The following is a 23,619-nucleotide window of genomic DNA, read 5'->3' on the forward strand; positions in this document are numbered from 1 at the left end:
CCTCCTTGCAATGTAAGAATAATCCATTGCTTAAGAGGTAAATCATGCTCTGTGTATAGTAAGCTTTTGCAAATATTCGTGTTCTTACAGGCAGAAACAAAAAAGAACATTGAGCATTTGAATAGCTTCATTGCTGCCAGATGAATAACCCTGGACCTAGTTATAAATATTTTTACTTATCAATTAAATCTTCCTCTTCCCCCTTCCCTCTTCTTCATCTGGGATTGTATGCAAAATACAAGGAAAACAATAAATCATGTCTCCTTTAAATCTATTAACAAACACTAGCAAATAAAGTAAATGAGGAAGGCTTCCTTTGTCACAGTCACATGGTCAACAGTTGCTTTCAGAGTAGAGCTTAAGGAAATCTGTGCTCTAAGAAATGTATGGCAGCTGTTGAGTAGGCTGAGTATATTCAAATGTAAAATATGCTTTAGGTACTGAATTTATTTATGTACAATATCTTCATGAGTGAGACCTGAAAGTAGGAATATATTTTTTCATATTTGACTGGGTACTTGCCCTGGTCTGTACTTGTACCTTCATATAAAGAGGATAATTGTCAAAGGTACAGAGTCAATTATATTTGATGCATCTGAAAGGAAGGGTACAAGTTCAGAAAAAGGAAAATAATCCTATTGTTAACTGGACAGCGGCTGAAAAACAGTTACGTGTGTAATGTGGATTTCTTATGTAGGCTTGCTACAGCAAAGTCATTTAACTTCCTCTATTCTCTTTCTATCTTTAAAAGAGGAAAAAAATAGCAAACAAAACCAACTCTTGTCATGTAGAGTAGCAGTTAAAAAACTGACCACACAATTACAGGGAAGCACAGCACCTATGCTCTGCCTCTGGGCAGGGCTGTCATGCAAACAATACCAACAAGAAGTATTCAGGAATGGGCTGGACTATGTTTACCATCCGGGGCATCTAAATGTGAGAAATGCTTGCCAACAGAGTGTTCTCTTGGAGAACCCAGATCCTTCAGAATAAAAGCTGTCAAGAAAGTAGTGCAATTTAACCATAGTTCCTGTTACTTTGGCTTTCCTAACAAGTATCAGTTATACGTGGAACTTTTCATTACCATAGAGTTGCACGAACAAAAAAGTAGTATCAGGTTGCTGTGTCTGGCTTAGCTTCAGAAGTGGAAGTACAGTAATGGGATAAATGAAAGGGCCACCCACTGTAAAGTGCGGGTGACCAGTATAAGGAAAAAAACAAATCTTGAATGGATACTTATTCCAAAGGCTGTTACAAAGAAACCGTTCTCAGACTGATGTTGTGCCAAGCACAGGGGATTAAGCTTTTTAATGACTTTATGTTGATTAACTTCCAAGACATCTAGGAACAAGGAAGAATTCCATAGCTCTGCGTAACGAATATTATTTTCAGACCAGAGAAGTGTGCTTTAAAAGATATATTTTCAGAAGATATGGTAAAATGTAGCAGGGAGGGAGAATAAATAGAATTCTTAGCTGCAGAATCAGCTTATTCTGAGGATGCGGATCAGATCTGATCTATATATAGTTAATTCATGAGCAAGAAGAGGGTGTAGCCAGAGTACGATGTCTGGAATGAAAGATGGTCCCTCAGTGGCTATTGTAGACTGAAACTTTGAGCAGCCCCTACTCGCTCAGGGGCTGCAGACATCAGTGCAGTCTGAGCCACCCTGTTCTTGCCTCCTGGACCGCATGTGCTCAGCTCTGTCTTCTGAGAATTGGGGCCTGGGTTTGTTTGAATTAATAGTGAAGTCATTACACTATGTAAATATGTTAGTGTTCATCTGGTTTTACTCACAAGTTATTCTTGCCTTGCTGTGTTGTTCATGTTTTCTTGTTTGTGCAAAATTAGCTAGGAGCATTTTAAAAGAACAGGAAAAAAATGGTAAATAGTGTTGAAACCTTGATTGCTAAGCTTTTTACCACAGGCTGAAGTTGGGTCGTCAGCTCTAAGTTAATCATATAATAAGAGCACGATGACTTTTTAATGACACTGTCTGTCAGGGTCTTTTCCTTTTCTGCCGTCTCTGTCCTCCTTTGAGTAGAGTGTGATAATTTGCCTTAATAGCTTCATATTACAATTTTTGCTTTTACTGTAGCTGAGGAGTCAGTCAAACAGGCAGCAGTGCATGTCCAACCACAGACAGATGTTGCTTGAGCTGCAGGGTTCTGTGTCCAAGCCCTTCCCCAGGGCAGCTGCTCCATTGCAGGTGGTCCCACTGTGCATGGGCACTGCTGGCCCCTTGCACATGCACGACTGTTGCTGCAGCAGGCCAGGGCGAGGAGCTGTGGCTCACATAGCGCAAGTTTTCCTGCAATTGCAATGACAAGAGTGGGAACCGGTGCATAGTCTGTTCTGATATTAAAGCTGGACTAGCTTGCTTTGATGCCTGCTTTCCATTCTTCATAGTTGCTTTGGAGTTGGAGATGCTTGGCTTGGTCTCTCTCATTTTACCCCTCCCCCTCCGAAAAAGTGGTCACAACTATCACACTGTAGAAGGTTTCTTGTAGAGTAGGAAGAGACAGAGCAGAGGTGTTTTGAATCTCAGATGACAGTGGTGGTTTTTGATGTGTAGAGAAAGAACTAGAGATAGAAAGAGAGGCATATGAGCCAGGTGTTCCCACATAAACGACCATCAGGGAGAGGATTAATAATGCTGACATTCAGTATCAATGTCAGATTGCAGTCAGCAGTCTGCTGAAGTGGAGACTGCGGTTCATCCCTCTCAGACATTCAGCATCTGGCTGTCTCTCCAGCTGACATGAACTCATGTTTTCTTCAGAGCTGTCCTTATAAATAGGAGGACTAGAGAAACTGCATTTTGAAAACCGGTGTCTTAAATGCTGTGCATTCTGCAATGTAAAGTGTATTCCGCAAGGAATACCTATGAATAATTTCCAGGATGAGGACTGCAGACATTGCACAAATGTTCCTAGCTCAAAGCATTCTGTCTCCAGACTTCAGAGCAGACAAATGCTCTGACTTCAATATGACAGGGTTTCCCTCTTTTTCTAGACTTTGTGAAGGTTTAAAAGCAAAGGAAGTTCATTTCCTCAGTAGCAGTTCTATAGAAGGTAAAGCTGTCATCTCATCTTTCTTGCTGAACTTATGCTTGCACAGAGATAATTCCCAGTAAAAGCTCCACCTTGAAAGTGCATCATGACCCAGGGACATTCAGACCCAGGTGTTCAAACAGCAACTTACTGCCAGCTCCCAGCAATGTTATTCCCAACCACAGTATCTGAATATCTACCTGTGGTTTAATGCCTGGTACTTTCTGTGCTGTAGGATCTGCTAGCTGTTTCCATCTGGTAAATATGTCTGGATAAAATAACCCGTACTTCTAGAATTAATAGATTCAGAGGGAAAGCTCTTTTTGGCAACCCACTGTTCATCCATAGCAGTAAACATGCTGATCAAAAAGCCTGAAGAATCCTACTCTGAAACAGATTATAAATAGCCAATTAGAGACAAAACTAAAAAGCAGAATCATCAGAAAAGGGGTGGGGAAAAGGCAGAGATAAAAGGCCAAGAGCAGTCTGCTGAAAAGGCTGGACATAGAACAAAGTGTGCGTTAACAAACCTTTATTCTTCAAGCAGTCTTTGGTGATGCATTCAAAAATGACATAAAATCAAGATCTAGAGTTTTCCTGTCACACTGATTTATCACTACATTGTTGACTTCAAAGATTACCTAACATTGTTTTGATGCTCTCTGCTGTAACACTACTGCTAGTCATTTGCTAGGCAGTATGAATCATGCAGTGACAATGCCCGTAAAATGTGGAGTCGAACTGACTGTTCCCCAAACTTTTGAACCTTCTTTTAATCATGTCTTTTGTAAGGTACCAATCAAGATTCGTGTTTGCAACATAGGATGCTCCTTGTCTCTCCAAATGTTGAGATGGAAGCACTTGCTAGGTAATCCCAAGGTCATGAAACATGAGAAGAAGGGAAAACTTGAGCACATGTATGCAGTGTGCACAGTGCAGAGGAAATGCAATATGTTTTCTTTGAAATGGGATGATTCAGTAAAGTGACACCAATATGATTCTGAGGTCAATAATTTGTCTTAAAGGTGTGATAGAACAGGAAGACCCATAGCTGTGCTGCCTTGGGAACTATGATACATAGATATACTATATCCTCGTGTTAGTTTTGTGGTATTCTGTATCATAAAAACATACAGATGAATACATTTTGGGTATAGTGTGCTTGCCTTTATGTTATTTGAAAATATAGCTCATTCCATGCTTGCAGAATAGGAGGTTGTTTTCCTTGACGTTTTGATGGGATTGAGTAAAGCTTGAGTCAAGACCCATGTGAGTCCTGCAGCCTTGCCTGTTCAGAGAGACCTCGCTGAGGTTTGTTTTAGGGTTGTTAAGATCTGAGTTTTCTTTGGCTCTAGCAAATCACAAGAGCTGGACTACTGCATGTTTAAGAAATGTTCTTCCCCTGGTGGTCTAGCAGTAGATTCAGTATTACTTTCAAACATGAATATTTATTGTCTTAATAATGCAGGCTTCTGGGGCCATTAGCCACGCAGTTGGAAAGAATGATCTTTGGAGACTGCAGCATACACATCCATGATGTAGCACTATGTGGTCTGTTAATCAGACCTCATAAACAGCAATGTTGTTTTAAGTTGAAGAGTTAAAAATAAGTTATTGCTAAAAGAAAGTGCCTGTGCTTAATCTAGCAGAAGATGGTGCTTTTCTCTCTCTAGGTCTGGCAGAGAAGTGGGTCAGAGATGTTTATTGTTTTAACAAGAAGGAGGCTTGGTAGGAAAAATTGAATTGTTATGCTTATCATGGCAACAGAACGGAGTAAATTTGTTTCATTGCAACTACAGAGAGTTTTACTTTCAGGAACAATCTGTGCCATAGCAGTCACAGGGAGTTGAGAGTTTCTGGTGAGATTGGTCTGAGTCAGGATCCATGTCTGGAGCTGTCTGAGAGCACAGCGTGATTTCCTCCGTGGGATAAATTAACTGCGGCATTCTGCTTGTGCACAGTGAGATCCCTCGCTATCATCTATGCCTGCGTTGAGCTAAGAATAGAAAATAGCAACATCAGCAGTGCTGTGGGAAAACTGTACTACTCCAGATGGCTGCTGATAAGCTCTTTTGTCATGTGGGATTAAAAACAAAATAGTACTAAATGACAATCATTTCCCATCCGCATCTTAATTTAAATGTTCGCTTCACAGCTAGGAGAAAGAGGAGCAAAGTTTGTCAGTTAGACATGGATTGTCTGAATATGTTTGAGAAGCTATCAGAAAGCAGTTCAGTTGTCTTGCAGAAGAAAAAAAAGGCTATGGGAGAAGAGAGTTTTCTTTGTTATTTTTGTCTTCCATTTTTCTTTATCCAATTTATGTGGTTTTGAGTGAAGTGCTCTTATTTCCATTGTTGCAAAGGCTTGTGTCATGTGAGATCGCATAAGGTCTTCTCATTGATTTTCACAGATAGAATCTTCATTCCTTCTCTAAATCGGCTATTGGGAACAATCCTACATGTGACGTATTTATCTAGCTCTACAGGCCACCTGCGGTGTGTTTATCTGTCCCATCAATGTAGATCTGGTAAAAGACAAAAGGATGTTGAGATCCCCACTCAGGATCAGGTCTAACCAAGGAGTCTTTCAACAAATTGCATTCTTTGTAAATGTTCTTGGCTGTGGGCTATTTCATTAAAACTTAGGATTAACTAATTCTTCAGAGAGAGAAAAAAGCAAAAGCAGACCCGGCACCCCTGTGGCTATTTCATGTGTTGACTCTTCAGGGACAAAGTCCTTGATCAGAAAGAGAGTTCTCCTCCTTGTCCTGCTTTGGGCAGGGCAGAGGTGATCACTAGGATTGAGCCAGCTGGTTGCTTCATCATGCCTGATGGCTGTGGGATATTAAGCAATGTGCATAGTCCTGAGACTATGACCAACAAGCTCTATTGTTCATCTTGTAGCTGGAGGGAGGAAATGTTGTTCACTCCTCTATAGCTCAGGCCAGTTGTGATCATCCAGCTAGCAGGCTGGCTGTAGAGAGTAGCTTCTACTCGCTTTACAGTCATTATTTTAAATTTTATAAAAATAATGCAAATAGGGAAAACAACCTTTTCTTCATTAGGAACAAGTGAGTAATAGACTAAGTTGCAGTACCAATTGCTGGTAAACTGTCTCACAAACATGGTGTGTGAATCTAGGTGAGCTAAAAACAGATTATTTATTTATTTTTAACAGCAGAAAAAGGCATTTATGGATGTGACTGCCTAACCTACTGGTATAGATATTTGCACGGAGTATTAGTAACTAGGGAGTGACAAGGGATGTACAAGCCTGTGAGTAGTTGCCAAAATTTGATTTCTAATGTGCTGATACCTAGGAATCAAGGCTATTCCAAGGATAATCTGTGTGTCCCTTTCCTCGTGCCCTCTGTCTCTACTTTGCGATAGCTGCTACCCTTTGACAACTGTGTATGCAATGAAGGGTTGACCTGGTAGATTTGTAGTGCTCTTACTTTCTAGCTGTACAGGCAGTGATATATGTTCTATCTTCTTTAGGCACAGCTCTTCTCCGTGTTGGAGGTAGATCTGAAGCCAGCAGTGTTTAGGACTACTTGTGCTAGATAAGTGATGACACAGCTTAGGTGAAAATGCCAGTTGCTCTTCCTGCTTTTCTCTGACGTATCTTAATAGTACAGTGTGGAGTAGCTTTAGCATGAAAACAAATGAGACCTCATAATACAAGCAAATGAGAGCCTGGTGACTAAGGCGCTGGCTGGGAATACTGTTTTCAAATATATGCTGGAGGCCAAGCTGAAATTCAAACCCTTATCTCCCACAGCTCAGTAAAGTGCTTGCCATCAGACTGTTCACTCACCCTTCAGCACATTACAGCATCTGTCTTCCTCCCTTGTGCTTCTGCGTTACGTTTTGTAGTGCCAGACAGAGAGACTGGGGCTGATTGACTCCATAGCACAATGGTTCCAGCACTTGTGCTATTTCAGCTTGTGGTGAAACTCTGTGGTTCAGGGTGACCACATAAAATTTGCAGGAGTGTAAATGACTCCAAGAAAACTATCAAGAAAGCCTCATTGCCAGTTAGCTGAGAAAAGGTGCTATATTAGATCTCTGGCAAGAGGGGAAGGCAAAGGTAAAAATAAACCTCACTTCTGTACCTCACTCTGCAAATTAAAGGAACAGCATTAGGTGGATATGAAAGCTAGACAGTCACCCCTTTCCTCAACCTCACTGTGAATTTAATGCAGAAATAAGTGAATAAGTGCCTTAGTAGTAATCCTGGAAGGATTGGAAAAAACTAAACAAAACAGTTTTTTCCTTCTGTCATCTGCATCATTTTCTATAGTTCTGTAGTGTGCTTTTGCTCTTTTGAGTGTAAATTTAGGAAGGACAGGAATGGAGTTTCGTATTCCCTTTCTGTTAAAAAGAAAAGATTTATGTTTGTGTGCTGCTCTAGCTGGCAAAGGTTAGCTTTGGTCAATAGATGTAGAGTGGACATCTTGGCTCAGAAAGAGCAGCACCATTTCAGTGTCTATCTTCTACAGAAGAATACAAAACTAATTGGAATGACTGAGGATAAAGCATCTTACTTCTTCAGTGCTCTTCATCAGACTAAACAATCTGAAAATATGAATATCACAGGCAAATGTAGGTTATACCATGCTACAACAACATGACTGCTTGTAATCTGGGCTAAAAAAATAAATAAGATTGCTTAAATGCAGCTTCAGGGAGTGCTGCATATTTTATCTCAGTTTCATCTGGTTTCCCATAATATCAAAGCCATGTTTAGTGAATAGAGATTTACGACCCGAAAATGATATGTATAGCTGAAGAATGTGAAAGGATGAAGTGCCTTGTAGAATTAGTTATCATTGCTGGGGAAGTAGAGCTGGTTTACAGCTTGCTTTTTCCCTCTCCATCTGGGACTGATTTGGGTCTTTGCATTGCATATAGGAAATGTTCTCTGCTATTCTCTCAATGTAAAGACTGTGTTTTAGACTCTGAGGTAGGAAACTCTGAAAACCTTGTGTTGTCCATGAACAATTGCTAGTATATGCTTTTCTACAAATATACTTTCTTATTCCTGTATTTTAAAACATATATACTTATTTATACAAACATGCTCAACTACTACTGACAACCAGACAAATATAAACATGTTTTCCCTGCTGTTAGACAAGACTAGGTACACTATATTTTGTTTTGTTTTTGTATTTCACTGAATACTGTGAAGATAGATTAATTGCATCACAAAAGGCGTGAGTTATTTCTAATGAATGTCTACTGATTAAGAGACAAGGCTGTGTAGGCATTTTTATTTAAAGCTCCCTGTGACTGATAACTAGGATATCAAATAGATGATGGTTTTGGAAGAAAGATCAAGGCAGTTGATGGCATCAGGCAATTCGCAGGAAGGGTTTTCGTGGAGCTGGCTGGCAGCTGGTTGTTTAGAGTTTTGAATGGACTTGACAGTTTTGTCCAAGCTGCATGTAACACAAGACAATTTGTGGGTATGCTGTCATTTCCCTTAGGTAGGTAAATGTTTTGGATTACTTTTTAATTTCAGAAATGTCTTCTTTACTTAGGCTAGGGCCAGAGAGTTAGACTTAAAGATGAGTTGTGTCTCTAATCTCAGCAATTTTTAAAGCATCTTATGTAACTTCTACCATTCCTAAAGATTGAGTTGAGATCTAGCAATTAGGTGTATCATTTAAATGTCACTCAGCCTAAAAGCCAAAAGTAAAACAGACAGTAGATATGGTATGCAAGATATTCATTAGCGCCATTTAGGATCAGCTTTTTAAAAAAAGCTATTTGAGGAACCAAAGAAAACTGCAAGTAGGTTTCTTGCTGACAAGTTGCAGGTGTATACCACATGCCCATATTGGAAAAAAGATGCGGTTATGAAGGTCTTGATGACAGACAAGGATATAAAATGCCTTCATCTCCAGGTTACAGCTTGTTCATCTGTTTTTTATTTGCATTTTCCCCTGCTAGCAGTGTTAATATTTTCCAAACTCAGTAAAACCAGGCACAGATCCATACAAAATTTTTCTGAATTTTCTGTTGTTTTGTTTAGTAAGGTTCAATTCAATCATATTATAATTGTTCATTTGGATTAATTATTTCTTGCTGGGAAAAATGAGGAAAAGGACCAATAAGGTTGAAGGGAGAGCACTTTATCTAGGTCTGGTTTGCTAGAACAAGGAAAATCCAATTATTCCTTGAGAGTACCACAAAGGTGAGCATTTGCATTTGTCTCTTATCACTGCTCCTAGCTAAAAGATTTGACCTTCTTTGATGAATGAGGATGAGAGGAAATACTTATTCTTAAGGGAGAGAGTCTTTTACATACGTCAAGTTCTCCAAACAGCTGCGCTCTCGATTCATTCTTCAGAGATGCAGATATTCATAGGACAGAAGTAATGGAACAGCAGCACTCTGGAAATATCCAGCCAGCTCTTTAGTTACTGTAAAATAAATTTTGAAAAAGAATACAATTAATGAAATCATAAGGAAAACAGCATAGTTCTCCCCAGCTAAAGGTACTAGTGTGTTTTTATCTGACCTCTTGTTTCTTCTCCAGTTTTCTAGAGAATAGCAGAAAGACAGAGAAACAGGCCCTCCTCCATCTAAAAGAACACTTTTCATAGCAAATTCTCAACATCATCCAAGTTTTCCTTTACTGAGAGCAGTATAATCAAGACTTGATTAAAAAATATTTTAAAAGTAAGCATTCCACGTTGAAAATTGGTCAATTGAGATTTTTGTTTGTGTTGAATACACAACTGAAGTAGTCATTTTGAAAACAGCAAAAGCAACACTTTGATTCATTTAAAATGCTGGAGAAAATCAATTGAGGAGGTGTAAACATTTTCCAGAAAATGCCCAAAATTATTCTCATCTTTTTATCTAAACAAATTCCTCAAGGATAATTTTGAGAAATGGAAAAAATCTATGATTGATTTAACGGGCAGTAAAATTAGATGCAGACAGGGAGCATAGTTGAAGCTGTGTGGGATTCAGCAAAAGGGTTCCTGGAAAATGGTGGTGTCATTATGTCTCCTTAAAGCATCATATTTTCTTGTTTTGTAGGAATACATACCTTTCTCTTCTTAATGGAAGAATACAGTGCCTTCATATCTTCTTTTTAGGAAACTGTCAATTTTTCTACAGGATAACGTTGCTTTATCTGTGTCTGTGCTTTCAGGCAATTATATGTACAAGAGATTTTGTGATATATATGTTAGGGATGTTGTTCAGCAGTTGCTAAGCTTAAGGAGAATAGTTTGTACTTAAATGAAGTAAAGGCTATCAAAGCTAACTGCTAATTAGAGATATTTGTTCACTTCCAAAGAGTCTGAATGGTAGGGGTTGGAGTGGAATGGTACAATTGAGAAGAAGCTTGCACCAATCTGGTGAAGACGTGGACTGCCTCAAAATTCATAGGCTGGCACAACTTGGTAATGGCTTTCAGTTGTGCCACGGGAGGTCCAGGTGAAATATTAAGAAAAATTTCATCTCAAAAGAGAGATGAGATATTGGAACAGGCTGCCCAGAGGGGTGGTGGAGTCACTGTCCCTGGAAGGTGTACAAGGAGATGTGGCACTGAGGGACGTGGCATGGTGGTGATGGGTTGATGGTTGGTCTTTATCAACATTTATGATTCTACGTTCACTGTGAGAATGTGAATTTCTTATCCCGTCTGGCACTTGTCAAAGAAAAATGCCTCCTTGGAGTTCCGATCTAAATGCAAATGTTAGCTGTTGCAGAGTGTGCTTTCAGTGACTGGCTCTGCTTCTCTTCATTGTGGAATTTTAAACTCTTGTCTATGAATGAGAGGCCCAAGTATCCTGAAACCTACAAAAATATAAGTTCTGTTGTGACAGCATATATTTAAGGCAAGAAAAGATGAAACCACCAAAGGAACGGGTTGTAGTTTTGTCATGCTTGAGGCAGTGATCCAGCTCCACCAGCAGCTTGAGCCCAAGGACAAGGCTGCTGTGAAGATAAATGCATCTGCTAGTGAATGGTAACTCACCTGTATGTTTCTTTAACTTTTTTTTTTAATGTACTATGTGCATGTCTTATACTGCATATAGTATATATACTGTCTCACTGCAAACTTTTTATTTTATCCTCCAGGTCTATCCTTGCACCAATGACAAGGAATGTGAGGTTGGGCGGTACTGTCACAGTCCTCATCAAGCATCGTCTGCATGCATGTTATGCCGGAGGAAGAAGAAACGGTGCCACAGAGATGGCATGTGCTGCCCGGGGAATCGCTGCAACAACGGTACGTCGTTCATTTCTTCTTCTCCCTCAAAAAAAAATCAGCATTCTGATAGTGTCTACTGAAAATAGATCTCCAAGTGTTCTCAGCAGAGGTATTTTTCCTGTGTGACTGCATTTCCTTTTCTAAACCAAGATAAAATCCCTTCAGATATTGAAAATAACATCAGCTATAAGCTTCACTTGTCCTCCTCCTTTTCCTTTGGCTAAGAAAAGTTGTTCAATGACCTTTTTCTTCTGTTTCAAAAAAACACTTAAGATCTTATTTTCAAAACTGCATAAGTAACCAAAGCTACCTATCCATTGTGTTGTCAGACAAGGGAAATTTGGTGCTGAACTTGCCAAGTAGAAATATTGGCCACATGAGAGTAAAATTAGAGTGACTGGATTCATGGCTGTCATATTCATGTAGAACTGGATGGTGCTAGGCTTGGAAGGAGAGGGAAAGAGAGGAGAGGAGGGAAAAGAGAATCAGCTCCAACAGACAGTACATTGTGAGCCAAAATCCAAGAGCTGTGCCATGCTAGAGGCTGTTCAGTCTCCCCTGCCTCTTTTGCCTTCCTCCTCTCCCTGAAGCACACCCATACCTGAAGCCATAGTTATCATTTCTTCTACTCCATTAGCAATTAATTGTTTTTTAATGTATCTTTAAATTTTTTCTCCACTTTCTTTAATAGTATTTTTATGATTAAGGCCTATGTACTACTAGACTTTTTCCTCTTTTGTTGTGGAGAAACCCCCCAAATGACGAAGCCACAGACAGAAATCGCAGCATTTTTCCAGCACTACTTTCAGTGTTGCTCAATTCTCTGGAAATCTGCAAAGAACGCATATTCTTAAGGAAGCAAAATAGACACAGTGAATCCCTGATTTACTCCCTCTTGGGGTTTCTGTTGTAATTGTCCTATTTGCATTCCCATACTCTTTTCCTGAGACCTGAGGAGACTGTCTTGGAGACACCTCCAAGAGGTCGGACTGCAAGACTCTGTGATAGGGAGTGAAATGCAGCTGTAGTGAAGACAGGCTAGGGATCAGTGACGGAGCTGAAAGTCACCAAAGCTGAGCCCAGCACCACCCTCACTTTAATGGTCTCAATACTGATCCTGGTCCAAGTATGTTCCTCAGCTTCTTCTCCTCTTGTTGAAATCTATGACTGACTGACTTTTCCTCACAGGTATTTGTGTACCAGTAACTGAAAACATCCTCACACCTCACATCCCTGCACTAGATGGGCCACGCAACAAGAAGAACAGTCATTATGCTAGCAAGGATTTGGGATGGCAAAACTTAGGGAGGGCGCAGTCTAAGCTGTCACACATTAAAGGTAAGATCACATTTGCATTTCACCGTTCTGCTATCAATAACATTATGCTATTTAAATACAGCAGCACACACCAGCAATACATAGTAATTTCATAGGTTGTGAATCTCTATTAAGAGAATTCAGAGCACAGTTTTAAAAGCGAGGTAATACTGACCACCAATTTCCTCTGATTGAAATAGCATCTGCTTTCTGCCCTGTATTAGAGGGGAATGAAAATTCATTTTTCAGTTCTACAAGATTGTGCACATCCTCCTCTTGTAAGAGTAATGTCATTATGCATTTGTCATTTTGTCTACAAACCTGTAGCTGAATTTCTCCTTACTAAGTCTTCTGGCAGTTCTTAACAGTTACTTTTCTGAACCTCCCTAGTTCATCTCTTTTCTTGTGTTTATGTCGTTCAAAAAGCCACAGATGGAAATGTCATCTCTCCTTTTTCTGAGCTTCATTTGCATCAGTCTACACTGAATTTGTCCCTTTCCATTTTCCCCTGAGGTAAAACAGTTTGTTCTTTTTAGGACATGAAGGCGATCCCTGCCTGCGCTCATCAGACTGTATTGAGGGACACTGCTGTGCTCGCCATTTCTGGACCAAAATTTGCAAGCCTGTATTGCATCAGGGGGAGGTGTGCACCAAGCAGCGCAAGAAAGGCTCCCATGGACTAGAGATTTTCCAACGATGTGACTGTGCCAAAGGGCTGTCTTGCAAAGTATGGAAAGATGCAACCTCTTCTTCTAAATCAAGACTTCATGTGTGTCAGAAAATCTGAAGGGTAGATAGTACTAAGTGACTGGTTTTCTGTATTTAATGTGTTACAGTATGTTGGGAAATGAGGACTGCATGTGAAAGAGGAATGGCTAAATTAACAAGGTAGGAGTAGAAAGAAAAAAGTCAGATCAAATGCATTTCTTTTTGAGCTGGTGGAAAACACCGGAGCAGCCGGAGATTTCCCACTGTGCAGTTCTTCTGTAAATAACTCGTACAGTTTGTGGGAAATGCTAGTATGCAAATAAGTACAGTGGAAATTAATGCCATTTACCTTGCTGTGTTGTCCCATGGTGTTCCAGGGGCCAGTATAAGGGCTACAGTGGTTTTCCACCATGGCAATGCCTGCTAAATAAATTGTATACGTTATACTCCTATAGGAAGCAGTGCATTCCAGGAAGACTTGTCTGTCAACACATTGTCAGTGACTAAAATATTATACATTGCAGGTGCGAGGGATGGAAATACAGTTACTGTGAATCTCCATACACTTGTCATGCAGGGCTGACACTTCAGCAAAGAAAGCATGCTTGCAAGACTGCTACAAGAGTCCTAAATTTTGTAGGCCCTCACAAAAAGGTGAAAACTTGCCATCTCATCATTTCAAGACAGCAAGCAGTTTCTCTAATCAGAGTCATTTAAACAGGGTTTTCTTTCCTATATTTAGGTGAACTGAAATGCTTTATGTAGTTCATTGTCATAGTAGGGCACTTAATCGCTTGTATTTGTCTCGGTTTACTGCTAGTGTACATTGGATTGAACAGATGAAACAAATACATGCATGCTGAATCCAGAATTATATACAGGCAGTTGCTCATTAGACCTAAATATACTTTCTTTTCCTAAACATACCTGCATTATAGACATTTCCAAAGAGATAGTGGAGTGTTGAATATCTAACACTAAGAGAGATGAAATTGTGCCAGAAGATGTAGGCGCTTGTTGGGTATTTAGACTGTACTGCTATAAACTCAAAGTTTTACTTTTCAATAGTAGCAATGGGCTACACTTTGCTATTAATGCTAAATCTGATTGCATTCTGCAAATGGATTTGTTTTTTAGAGGTAGCAAAGAGAAAAAAAAGAGTTGGCTCTTGTGAGCACTTCCTCTCCTGCAGAAAACAATGCAAGAAAATATGGTAGAGCCACAGAAGACTTATTATGCATCATGTGATGATGCAGCGTACCAGTTTCTAGCATGTATCTAACATGAACTTGATCTTTTCTAAAGGGATCTTCTCTGGATTTTTCTGTCAGGAATTCTGGAAGTATCTGGACTATGGAAACAACTCTATGTTGTTTGTGTAGCAGTTAGTTAGAAGTTGGAGGATGGAGACTATCCTTTTTTTCTCACAGTTCTTTTTAAACTTTTGTCCATTTTACTTGTTCACAAGTAATTCCTTTATATAGATGTTGATAAAGAGTCTATTTCTTTTAAGAAGTCTGGTTCTATAACTGACCTACTGCTAATCTGTAATTACCCATTTGTAATTACTTAGTTTCACATTTTGTAACACACAAGACTTTTCTGTTTCATCAGTTCTGAACATATATACACCAATATGTAGTTTTGAGACCATGTCATCCTGTACCTAAAACACTTTGTTCCACTGATACATCTCTACCAGTGGTTGTTTTATGCACCCACTGAGGCTCAGATTTCCTAATAAGAATACATTGCCTTTAGACTCTTATGAAAGAAAATTAAGAATAATTCACAAGTCTCTTACCTTACTGGAGTTATTTTTTAATTACCATAAGGGACTGTTCTGGGTTTTTTTTAACAGCCTCAGACTTCAATCAGAGTCCTACCAGCTCCGCTTTGGTTATTTCAAAGGAGTTCTTGTGTACCTAAAACAGGAATAAGGTTCAGAAACAGCATAATTTCAAGATATTAAAAAAGTACGGGAACCAAATCTGTGTTATTTACACTGAGAGCACACGCTCAGCAGAGGAGCTCTGTTGCCTTCATTGCAACTATGTGTACAAGAAAGTGTAATCCAAATGGAGCTGTGGGGTTGCAGAAATGGGCTCAGCAATTTTTGGCTCTTATTATCATTAGCCTGACCCTCTCCCTTCTCCTCTTACAAAACACAGTTTTGTGTGATAATTTATTTACAGGAAATGTTTAATGAGATGTATTTTCTTATAGAGATATTTCTTACAAAAAGCTTTGTAGCAAAATATATTTGCAGCCTGTTGACTTTAATGTAGAAAAATGTATAATAAGATTAAATATATTAAATGTCCTTTCCCATTTCTCCACAAATCTTTTACCCATATTCTTTTATTTACCTGCTGCTTCAGAAGATGAGTTCTTTCTTTCTGGAAGGATATGTATACTTCGGCTGTAAAAGTAGAAGCATCCGCTCACCCTTGTCTCATGGCACCATGTAGGCTGAATTGCAGTCAAACACATAAAGGCCAGGTTAAAATGATCGCACATCATTTCCACCTAAACATTTGAGAATAAGATTTGAAAGTAATGCATCTGGACGCACTCCTTCAACTAGGCTTAAAAAGGAAAGAGCTCAGACGCATTCCCCAGGTAGTAATACAAATCTGAGACTCACAGTGGGTACACCCGACATGAACATTACAATGGCATTTTGCTATAGGTTACAGCATACAAATACATTGCTACAAGATTAAAAAAAACTAGCAAATCTGAAATGGTAGATAACTAGCATTCAGCTCTAATAACATGAAATAATCCATACGACCCAACTGAAAACATCGCTACAAGAAACAGCCAACTCTTGAGCCTAGAAAAACCCTTCCAGGTCTCAATAACTATTGCCAAATAAAAGCTGTGGTTATTGAGCAATGATCTCCATATTCTTGTTACTTGTTTCTGGGAATCCTTTCTCAAACAGATGTACACTTGGAGAATGAAACGGTCCCCAGGTAGCAGTAGTGTTTGTAAAAAATGATAAGGTTTTGCTACTGTTCCTTACAGTCTTTGTTGGGTAGTCTTCCTTTGACCATATTAACACTTAGAGCAAACAGCCCTGTAATAAGAAAGTTGTGAGCGTCTTCAGATCCCAGTGACTTCAATGGAGTTTGAGACAGCCAAAGCCTTCAGAGATTTAATCTGGGAACAAAAACAATAGGCACAGGCGACTCATTGCACACCACAAATACTGAGCAACATAGCTGAACTGAATGGCATGCAAGCAGTTTCGCAAGGCTGAATGTTGAGTGTTTAGAAGCTACTCTGTTAACATTTTGGGGAAACATACATCAGTTTAAGAATAAAAGAACAGCTAAATTTAGAGATAATTGCTCTCACTCCCTGTTGCACTCATCAAAGGAATTAAGAACGGCTTTGGCTTAGTAACATTTCAGAAATCTGCTGTCATGACACAAGTACCGAAGAGATTACTGCTGAACAATTCAAATACTCTTCCTATTAGCCCAGAATAGCCTCAGCAATGCAACATCTATTTGGAAATACTCGCTAACTTTCCAAAAATAATAATGGATTTCTACTCCATAGCAGCATATATTTGATTTACAATATATATGTGGGCGCATATCTATTACTGTACAATTTGCTTTGTCTTACGTTGTTTGCAATCCATAGTATTTATAATTTAAAACTTTTTTTTTTTTTAATTAAAGCAGTTATTAAAATAGATTCATGTACTTATTTTCAACAGTGTACACCCAACATCTGACACTAAAACATAGTTCACTGGAATTTGGTACATCTTCTGTTTTCTGACTTTTCTGCTCTATGTCTTAATTAAAAAAAATAGTAAGGAAAAACAAGACCCATGAACCTCCGAGAACAGGAGGGTGGGAAAAAGACACTCCTCAACTTTTCCTTGTCAAGAACCTGCCTGCCCTTTCTTCTTAATTTCACAAACCTGCATCCTCACCCCAATCTGAAAGTTAAAATTCAATCAAAGAAGAATCTTTTTCATCCCTTCCTGTTCCCTTTCTTTCTAGGAAAGTCACTTACTTAAAAAATGGCATCCTGAACTTGAAAGCCAGCAGAAACTCAGGTATTCTAAGCTAAGGCTTTCAAAAACCATTCACTCTAAGAGAGTTTTATAGACAGTAAGACTTCATTAAAAACAATAAGAAAGTAAATGGTAAACTTCCACACTGGGGAAAGTAAAATAAATGCACAGAGCTAGCCTCACATGTAGTCCATGACAAAGTGAATGCAAATTCTTTTAGTTGGTTGGGATTACTTCTTTTTTTTTTGCACTGGGTATAGTTTCACTCAATTCAAAGCTGTCATTAAGCTTAAGATCAAATTAAGAAAGAAAAGTTGTTATGCTTTCTTACCTTGCTCACCAGTCTGATGCACAGCATCTACCTGAAGCTGCAGGAAACAACAGTGAAAGAACAGAGTTAATTCAGAAGGTCTGTACTCTCCCATTTAAATTAATGTGTTGCTGTGCATTGAACAGAACCTTTCTGCTCAGATACCCTATTTTCTAATACTGTTTTTAACACGTTCATTGCTACCAAAGAGTGCCTACAGTTTGATGTTATTCACAAGGCTTTGGATGTGTCACCAGCCCTCAGAACATTGTGCAGACACCATTGCCACAGCTAGCAGCCTGCCCGTGGCTAGGGATCTGAATGGAGGAGCAGACAAAAGCAGGAACGGCTGTGCTGCAGAACTCCAGCTGGTCCCAGAGCTGTTATTGTGACCACCACTGATGGGATTGACCCTGATGGATATCCAGCACTGGATGGAGCTCATTGCAAACTTGTTTATCCTGGCAGCTCCCTGTTTTTTTTGGAATTGCTCATTGTTATAGCATGAGTGTCAATTACTTATTTACAAATGTCTGGTACCAATAAACTGTGTTTTTTTTACAGTACCGGCTTGCAGCTTGATTTAGAAGTGGTTTGCTGCATGCCAGGTTCCTGAAGTGGAGGAAATCTTTTAGAGGAAATTAACATTTTAAGAAGCAAGTACTTTTTTTTTTCTTTCTTTCTTTTTTCTTTTTTTTTTCTTTTCAGGAAAATTCTATTTAAAAAAGGAGTAGTAAGGAATTTACACAAGAAGTTTTCCTGACACACATCTTATTATTTCAGACCTTGGCAAACTTCCTAATGTAATTCTTTGCTGCTGTTATCAAACTTGGTTGAACAGCAGTCAACAAATCAGAAACGCCATGTGATTGCTATGGCATATGCATGCTTGATTTCTGTTGCTTACAAGCTATTCTTTGTTTCTGAGAATATGCTATTCATCAACATTCACTCAGTAAGGTTGCAAGCTTTTTTCTTTTAAATCAAGTATTAACCAAACATTCAATAATTCAGTGAAATTATAAGCCTAGATCTCTAAATCTCTTTCCTTCATTATAGTAATTTTTAATGGAGACATAAAAATACATATACGTACATACAAATAATGAATGACAAGGTTCTGCAAGAAATTTGCAAGGAACTTTGGAATGTGCCACATTAATGAATCTAATGACTTCCCAAAGCTTTAGAAAAATGCACCTGCAAATAATTTGGATAGCATCTTCTCTCTCTACCCAAGCAGTTATGGATGCTGTAAGAAATGGCTTTTCAGAACAATGGATGATGATAAAAGAAAATCCTTGTGAACATTCATTGTCTCAAAGAAGCAACAACTCTTCTGTTTCAAAGGATGTTTAACTGTGCAATGCACAGAATAAATACACTTTCAAAAATCAGATGAAATCAAAAGAAGAAAATTTCCCTCTAAAGTTTAATGCTGAAAACTAAACTTGACTCATGACAGAGTGCAACTGTTCAGCATTTGCTTTGTATTTTCCAGAGTCTATCCTAATGACTCGAAGTAAAAGCACATAGGTGCTTTAGTATGTAGTACTACCCATCTGAATGCCTGAATGACACCAACAATAAAAAATCATCACCAAGGTAAGCAGTTCACTGCTGTACTACTTGCAGGGTTTACAGCAACACAAGTTCACCTAGGGTGTGCTGTGACAATCACTTGGAAACAAGCAGTTACTTAGAAAGAAAAAACAAACAAACAAAAAAGGCAGTTCCCATCACATCTTAGCCATATAATTTATGTTTTGAAGGTCATTATAACCACTGGTAAAAAACCTTCTCAAAATAAACCAAAAGAAGAAAAATAAACTCACATGAAGAAATCTTTTTTTGAATGCAAACATTGTAACAAACATAAAATTACTTAAATTGTGTCTTACCTTTAGTAAGGGTCATCTTCTCTATCACTGTCTTCCTGACATGAGCAAAGAGATTCACTGTATTTAATGGACTCCTCTGCTGGCAAAAGAAAATGTCAAAGTAATTTTTACATGTCCTAAACACAAAACAGGGAGGTAATTTTCTTACAGGAGTTCAATTATAATCCTCTTTTTAGGTATCGTTTCACATTTTTGCTTATATAGAGTTTGCAGAATCGATTCCACCTCTGTTAAATAGAAGTAATTAGATAAAATGTAGAAGAAAGATCAGATCCTTTTTCTCTAATTTCTACCGAGCACTACAACAAATTGATTACACAAATGGTCACGGAAATGTGAGCTGAACTTTGGAACAGGTTGAAATAAATGTTAAAATTCCTGTTTCCTTGAGCACAGCCCAAGCCTTTCCTACATCTCTCTGAAACATAAATGCTTTCAGTATATGGAGTCTGACTTACCAGTGATCCAATAGACAGAAAGTCCTACAGAATTCAGTGGAATGGCTGAAGTGCAGCACTTGTATAATGTTATCATTCAGTGCCCTTGTGTCACCACATGGCATGAATCATCCCCCCTGAAAAACAAAAGCAAAATCAGAAAATATCTTCTGTAGAACTGAAAAGGCTTCGGAGATCAGCGGCGAGAACAGTTGCAGGAAAAGAGCTGCACACAAAGTTAGGAGGTTTGGGCCTGGGAGATGAGGGTTTATTGGCTGTTTTAGGAAGAAAATGACTAAATGCCTGTGAAGATGATGATGAAGTGCTATAATATAATGATAGGTTGTGAGAGGGTAACCTCATACAAGAATTCAAAATTCTGAGTATCAGCAGGCAGTCTTAGGTTATCGTGCTGTTTCTGTGCATGGAAAGCTACTGTCTTTCACCCACTTAGCTATTCTAAACACAGTCATGAGCATATACTTAGAGCACAATTTGCTTGTGAGTTCTAACAGCAGTTCCTCATGGTAAGCTCAGTCTGAAGTTGCCAAAACAGGAGGTGGCTTGATCCTTGCTTAAACACATCTGGCTTATCCCCATTAGCTTTTATCTAACTTTTTTTTTTGCCAAATTAAGGGGACACCTAGTAACTACTAGTTTCTGTTCACTAAGGTACTTCTACCTGGAAAACCACATCTGGATCTCCTAAACAGTCTTTGCATTACAGTTGTTTTTGCTGGGAGCACATATCAGCATTAAAGGATAGCTAAAGAGAGTTGATGGGTGGTTTTGACAACTGCACTGAAGACACCGGAGGCTTTTGCGTCTTGGGAAATCGGTGAGACTGCTCGTCATTTTGAGATAATCATGGTAACTGCTAAAATGATCAGCAGTTAAATACTTGTATCAGCATGGCTGACATTTAGATTGGTGCCTATGGATACACCCAGATAAATGCTGTAGCCTAAGATCATCAGAACTACAGCTGGTAGGAAAATCTGTGCAGAAGACTTTTACAATTATTCACTTTCACTACTTCCATTTGGGTGTAGAAGACACCCAGTAGTACTGACAGTATTGACTAAGGACTTTCATGTTAGGTCAACTCTAGATAAAAATAGATTTTATACGAATAATGTGTTCATAACCTGTGCTGCATTTATTTTATTTTATTTTATTTCCAAAATAATAATACTGAGGCCTTTATATTTAGAAAATTTCCTCAGGACATAGAAAAAAATGTAGAATCTGGTTTTCTTTGCCTAAGCCCCCATCACAGAAATGTTATTGTTATACGGGTAACATCGGCAATTGGAAATGGAGCACAACTTCTGTTCAACCCTGTTCACTTCAGGGTCAAATACATTATCTCTAGAAGCAGTAGTTTTGGGTATCCTTGGGAATTCGAAGTTTAACTGCATTTTCACAATTATTATTTGTAATGCTTCAAAAATACATAGATACTTAATAAGGGATTTATCAAAGAGGAAACCTGGCACAGGATTCCTTTCAGCTAATTCTAACTATGGAAGTTAGATGTCCCAACAAAACATGGACAAAAGATGTTAAGAAAATACTTTACTTGCCCCACGGTAAAGGCTGCTGCTATAGATGTCTGTCTGTTCCGTGTCTCTGTTTCCCCACTGAGTAAAGGTAGAGCAGTGACACCTATTTTACACCAGATATTGAGCTTTCAAATGGGTGAAGTCAGGGAAGATGAACTGTACCTGTGCTGCATAGAAGTGAAAGCTTTAAGCAGTATGTGGAGGACAGCAGGAAATAAGAGAGGGTGAAATACTGCCTAAGTTTTCACTTCTCAATTAATCCTTTCTGGAAGAGACTCCTGTAAACAATCAGGGCATCCACAAGCATCTCTGACAGCAAACTGGTATGGACTTACTGCCTTGTTTGACCTATTCCCTTCCTCAATCTGCAGTCACTTATCTGTACTTGAAGTCTAAATCTTTGGTGCTGGGACTGACTTTTTCTTTTGTGTTTGTACAACATTTAGTATAACAGCACTCTGGTCCACTATGAAAGCTCTATTATCTTTACTATTTTTACTACCATATATAATTGCAAACAAATATATCAGATGGGATATACTCTGTTCATGATTCCTTAAACACAACATAAGGAAAACACTGTCCTGCCTCACACTACAGCAGTTTTCATTTTGTGGTACATGAAACCCCTGTGATCGGGGAGTTTAAGATAGAAAGCATGCCTGTTGCCAGCTGAAAATAAAATAACTAGTTTGCAAATCAAAAAGAGGCTAAAAAAAAATACTGTTCTAAGCCAAGAGTGAAAAAAACTCATACTTTTTGTAAATGTGAGGCTGTTAAAAGCTCTGGAAAGTGATTTTACCTTTTCAGCAAGAATATCAATCAAGCTGTAGTTATCTCAGAAGATGCACACCCTGCAAATCCATGCAAGATGATGCAAGCAAGTCCTGCAGTCTCCTCTCAGAAAGGCACGATGGCTGGTTCTACAGCTGTCTGTTTCCACATACAATAATCTTGTCTTTACACTTGACATCACTTCTGATGACTGCAGAAATTCCAATTATCTGCTCTTCCCGACCCATGAAAAACAGGACTTAGGTACAAAGGGATTATGAATGCTCCTAAAGCAACATGGTAATTTAAATTCCATTTCTCAGATATGCAAAGCAAACAAGCAGTAGATAGACCTTCCAGTTAGCTTTTTAAAAAAATAAATGAATAAATGAGGCATGACAGTCATATGCTAAACTCATTTTTCAATCCCATTTTTTAATAATTGCCTGGAAAATGCAGCAACCTAACCCCAGCCATTGGAAGGATGACTCTGGGGCTCTGAATTAAAAACAGCCTGCTAGGGGGGACGAAGACAGGTGCAGGCTTTGGCCAGCCAGCTACAGCAGTGGAGCTGATTGTGAGAAGGGTTGAAACAAGGCCATTAATTAGGACTGGGGAAGAACAGGACACTGTGACAAGACAGTTTTAAACCCTCTGACCTTTCACCTGAAGAACCCTGGTCCAAGTCCAGCCATGACCAAGGGGACTCCAGCTTCTCCTGATGATGTGACAGCAAAATACTCTGTCCTTGAGATGGTTGGTGGTCTTGGACTTCTTCCCAGAGAAGCAGAGTTCCCAGCTTTGCTTAACTTTGGTCCAACTGGCAGCCCTTGTTTTTCTATAATGAGGCCCAAGGCGGAAATGTGCTAGAAAGATGCATTCTTTCTTTCCTCCTGACAGGTGCCTCCTATGTGGCTCTTTGCACTTTAGTGAAGCAATGTAAGTTGGGCCACAAACATCACCAAGTGAGGTGGCAAGACACAGCCATGGCATGGCCCCTGAGGAGGGGTCTCCTCAGGAAAGGAAAAGACCGTGTGCTTCCACACTCTCCCTAAAAATAGTGTGCAAATTTGAGTGCCAGGGAAGCGGTCACAGCCCCAAGCTGCCAGAGTTCAAGGGTCGTCTAGACACTGCTCTCAGCAACAGGGTTTTAATTTTAGTGGTCCTCTGCAGAGCCAGGAGTTGGACATAATGTTCCTTGTGGATCCCCTCCAACTCAGGATATTCTATGATTCTATGAAAACTCCCAACCAGGCTCTCAGGAGCATGATACG

At 39.1% G+C, this 23,619-nt stretch overlaps 1 protein-coding gene and 2 long non-coding RNA genes across 5 annotated transcripts in view; 1 reads left to right on the forward strand and 2 right to left on the reverse strand.

Moving 5' to 3' along the window:
- Window positions 1–14,746, forward strand: part of DKK2 (dickkopf Wnt signaling pathway inhibitor 2) — a 125,230-nt gene extending 110,484 nt beyond the window's left edge. The window contains exons 4-6 of one of the 3 annotated variants that reach the window (XM_090138838.1): window positions 11,159–11,309; window positions 12,480–12,629; window positions 13,145–14,741. In XM_090138838.1, coding sequence (XP_089994964.1) covers window positions 11,159–11,309; window positions 12,480–12,629; window positions 13,145–13,395 — 552 coding nt within the window. In that variant the 3' untranslated portion in view covers window positions 13,396–14,741. Of the gene's footprint in view, window positions 1–11,158; window positions 11,310–12,479; window positions 12,630–13,144 lie in introns of all 3 variants that reach the window. The other 2 variants (XM_031607525.2, XM_090138839.1) reach the window with 2 other exon arrangements.
- On the reverse strand, window positions 444–13,732 carry LOC149918104 (uncharacterized). Its single transcript, XR_016465882.1, has 3 exons — window positions 13,666–13,732; window positions 9,369–9,483; window positions 444–5,577 (listed from the first exon to the last, which is right to left on the reverse strand). It is a non-coding gene; the product is annotated as an uncharacterized LOC149918104 (long non-coding RNA).
- A 338-nt stretch (window positions 14,747–15,084) lies between the features above and the next one.
- Window positions 15,085–23,619, reverse strand: part of LOC149918105 (uncharacterized) — a 40,567-nt gene continuing 32,032 nt past the window's right edge. Inside the window, exons 3-7 of the long non-coding RNA XR_016465881.1 lie at window positions 20,028–20,143; window positions 19,570–19,648; window positions 17,690–17,726; window positions 15,686–16,484; window positions 15,085–15,241 (exon numbers count right to left, since the gene is read on the reverse strand). This is a non-coding gene — a long non-coding RNA (uncharacterized LOC149918105). The remainder of the gene's footprint in view (window positions 15,242–15,685; window positions 16,485–17,689; window positions 17,727–19,569; window positions 19,649–20,027; window positions 20,144–23,619) is intronic.

The sequence above is a fragment of the Phasianus colchicus genome, chromosome 4 (assembly GCF_987193195.1).
Source record: "Phasianus colchicus chromosome 4, bPhaCol1.hap1.1, whole genome shotgun sequence".
NCBI lineage: Eukaryota > Metazoa > Chordata > Aves > Galliformes > Phasianidae > Phasianus > Phasianus colchicus.